Below are 2052 nucleotides of genomic sequence, written 5' to 3'. Positions count from 1 at the left end.
TGCGAGCAGGAGACTTGGTCCTTAGAAGAGTAATGCCAAACACCAAAAACCCGTCGCACGGGGTCTTCGGAGATAATTGGGAGGGACCATACCTCATCGCAGATCAAATTGGTGATGCAACGTATCGACTCGCAACACTCGATGGAACTGCGATTCCACGAGCATGGAATAGCGAGAGCTTGAAATTTTATTATCAATAGTATTCGCGTTATTCGATTATGTTCATTCTTGTACTTATACTTAGATATTTTTCATTCAACAAGAAAAAATCCTAAGTATAGGGGGATATATGCCCGAATGTACTATTGATTATATGAATAAAATTACTTGTTAAATTTCAAAAATTTTACCAGCTTTGCAAATATTCCTACTTATTACACCAAGCTGTAATTGAAGTCGCAAATATATATAAAAACGCGAGTACCCGTGTACTGCGTAAATGTTAAAGGATAGCTATCCCCGCGAGGATAGAAATTTGTCCAAAACAAAAAGTAAATTCGTCCAAGTACATAAGCGCGAGTACCCTTGTACCGCATATAAAAAAAAGAAGATAGAAGTAAAATTAAAAAACAACATAAGGATAACTAAGCATCTGGAGCAGCAGGAGTAGTCTCATCCGGAGCAGTCTCGTCCGCGACTTTGCTGATGACCTCATTCTCGACTTCTTCAGCTTGTGCGCCCTCGACCTCGTCAAGAAGGTTACCTCCCCCACCTTGAGTCTGAGTAGGCGACATGGCGCGAAAAGCCTCGGCCATCTCAGCGGCTTCTGCTCCAAGAAGAGAAAAGTCGAAGTCTGGGACTTTGGAAAGAGTGGTATAGATATAATCAGACACTGCCTGATCATACTGCTTCTTCCCATTCTCTTTCTCAGCCTCCAAATCGCGGGCCATCTCCACGATCGCTGCCTGCGACTTCTTGACTTCAAGTTCCGCCTGTTCCTTCGCCCTGCTGAGTTCTTCGAGCTCCTTCTCCTTGGCCTTGCTGAGTTCCTCGAGCTCTTTCTCCATCCTCGCCACTTCTTGCTTCAGCTTTTTTATATTCTCCTGAAAATGAGCGTTCTGCCTCTTCAGCGAGTCGGCTTCCTTCGAAGGAGTAGCCGCAGCTTTTATGAACAAAGCCATTGACTGCGCGGCCAGTTCAGCAGATCGCGTAACAAGATCCTCATAAGGAATCTCAGCCAGGAACTTCTCTTGCATGGCCAGGAAGTCGCGAGCTCGAACAGGTGGATCAATTACGACTTTCTTCCCCTTGTCTTGTGTGGTCTTGGCCAGCTTCTTGGAAGAGTCCGCGACAAGTGTAGCTATCGCGTCGCTCTTCCTCTTCTGAGCGACAACCGGTGAAGTCGTCGCTGTTCCACCCTTTGGTTTGATCTTCAGGATAGGGGCAGACTTCAGAAAAGTCATATCTGCGAACACAAATGAAAGATAAGTATAAGTCAAAATCCTACCTGTTAGTTTATAACAAGAGACGAATTACCTGAAATTTGTCGAGGAGTTTGCTTAGAAAGACGCTTGTCTATTCGTTCCTGCTGCTTCTCGGATGGTTCTTTGTATACTGGCTCCCTTTGAAGACTTGCGTTCTCAGGAATCAGCTGATGTTCTCGCAACTTCGCAGTTGTACACAATAATCGCCAGTCGCGATCTTGTACCGGAAGGCTCCCGAGAATTTCAGCTGTCTCCTTGCTAGTCGCGTCAAGGGTCGGTCGAGCTGGTCTATCTGCGATGACAACAAAGAGCGAGTGAGCAAAAGATTTCAAAAGTAATGCAAAAAAAAAAATGTCTAAGTCAAGAAATACGCGACATACTAGGTCTGCGATTAAAGTCAGTCCTAATCCCAGGAACCTTAAAGACATAAAACAACTTCGATTTCCAATCACCCATGTTCGACACCATTCCCTCAACTCCGTTGATTTCAGAAGTCGCCCATTTGCTAAAGCAGTAGAAGCCGTTATGAAGACCTACGCTTTTTATGTCGTAGAAATAACTGAACTCTTCTACTGAGGGAGCCCTATGGACGTACTCCATGTACATCGCATAGAAGGCTAGGTGTTGG

The 2052-nt window shown here is 44.9% G+C and overlaps 1 protein-coding gene across 1 annotated transcript; it reads right to left on the bottom strand.

Annotated features, from left to right (window-relative positions):
• Positions 1-314: 314 nt before the first annotated feature.
• On the bottom strand, positions 315-1764 carry LOC133034026 (uncharacterized). The gene is made up of 2 exons (XM_061109054.1): positions 1477-1764; positions 315-1405 (listed from the first exon to the last, which is right to left on the bottom strand). Exon 2 carries the CDS (start codon positions 1401-1403, stop codon positions 585-587), a length of 819 nt encoding a protein of 272 aa, XP_060965037.1. The 5' UTR covers positions 1404-1405; positions 1477-1764; the 3' UTR covers positions 315-584.
• Between the last annotated feature and the right edge of the window lie 288 nt (positions 1765-2052).

The sequence above is a fragment of the Cannabis sativa genome, chromosome 2 (assembly GCF_029168945.1).
Source record: "Cannabis sativa cultivar Pink pepper isolate KNU-18-1 chromosome 2, ASM2916894v1, whole genome shotgun sequence".
Taxonomy (NCBI): domain Eukaryota; kingdom Viridiplantae; phylum Streptophyta; class Magnoliopsida; order Rosales; family Cannabaceae; genus Cannabis; species Cannabis sativa.
The sequence above is the reverse complement of the archived record's forward strand: the minus strand, read 5'-3'. Positions and strand labels throughout refer to the sequence as shown.

Excerpts from the sequence above, each read along its gene's own strand:
- LOC133034026 (XM_061109054.1), bottom strand. The coding sequence starts at position 1,403 with ATGACTTTTCTGAAGTCTGCCCCTATCCTGAAGATCAAACCAAAGGGT.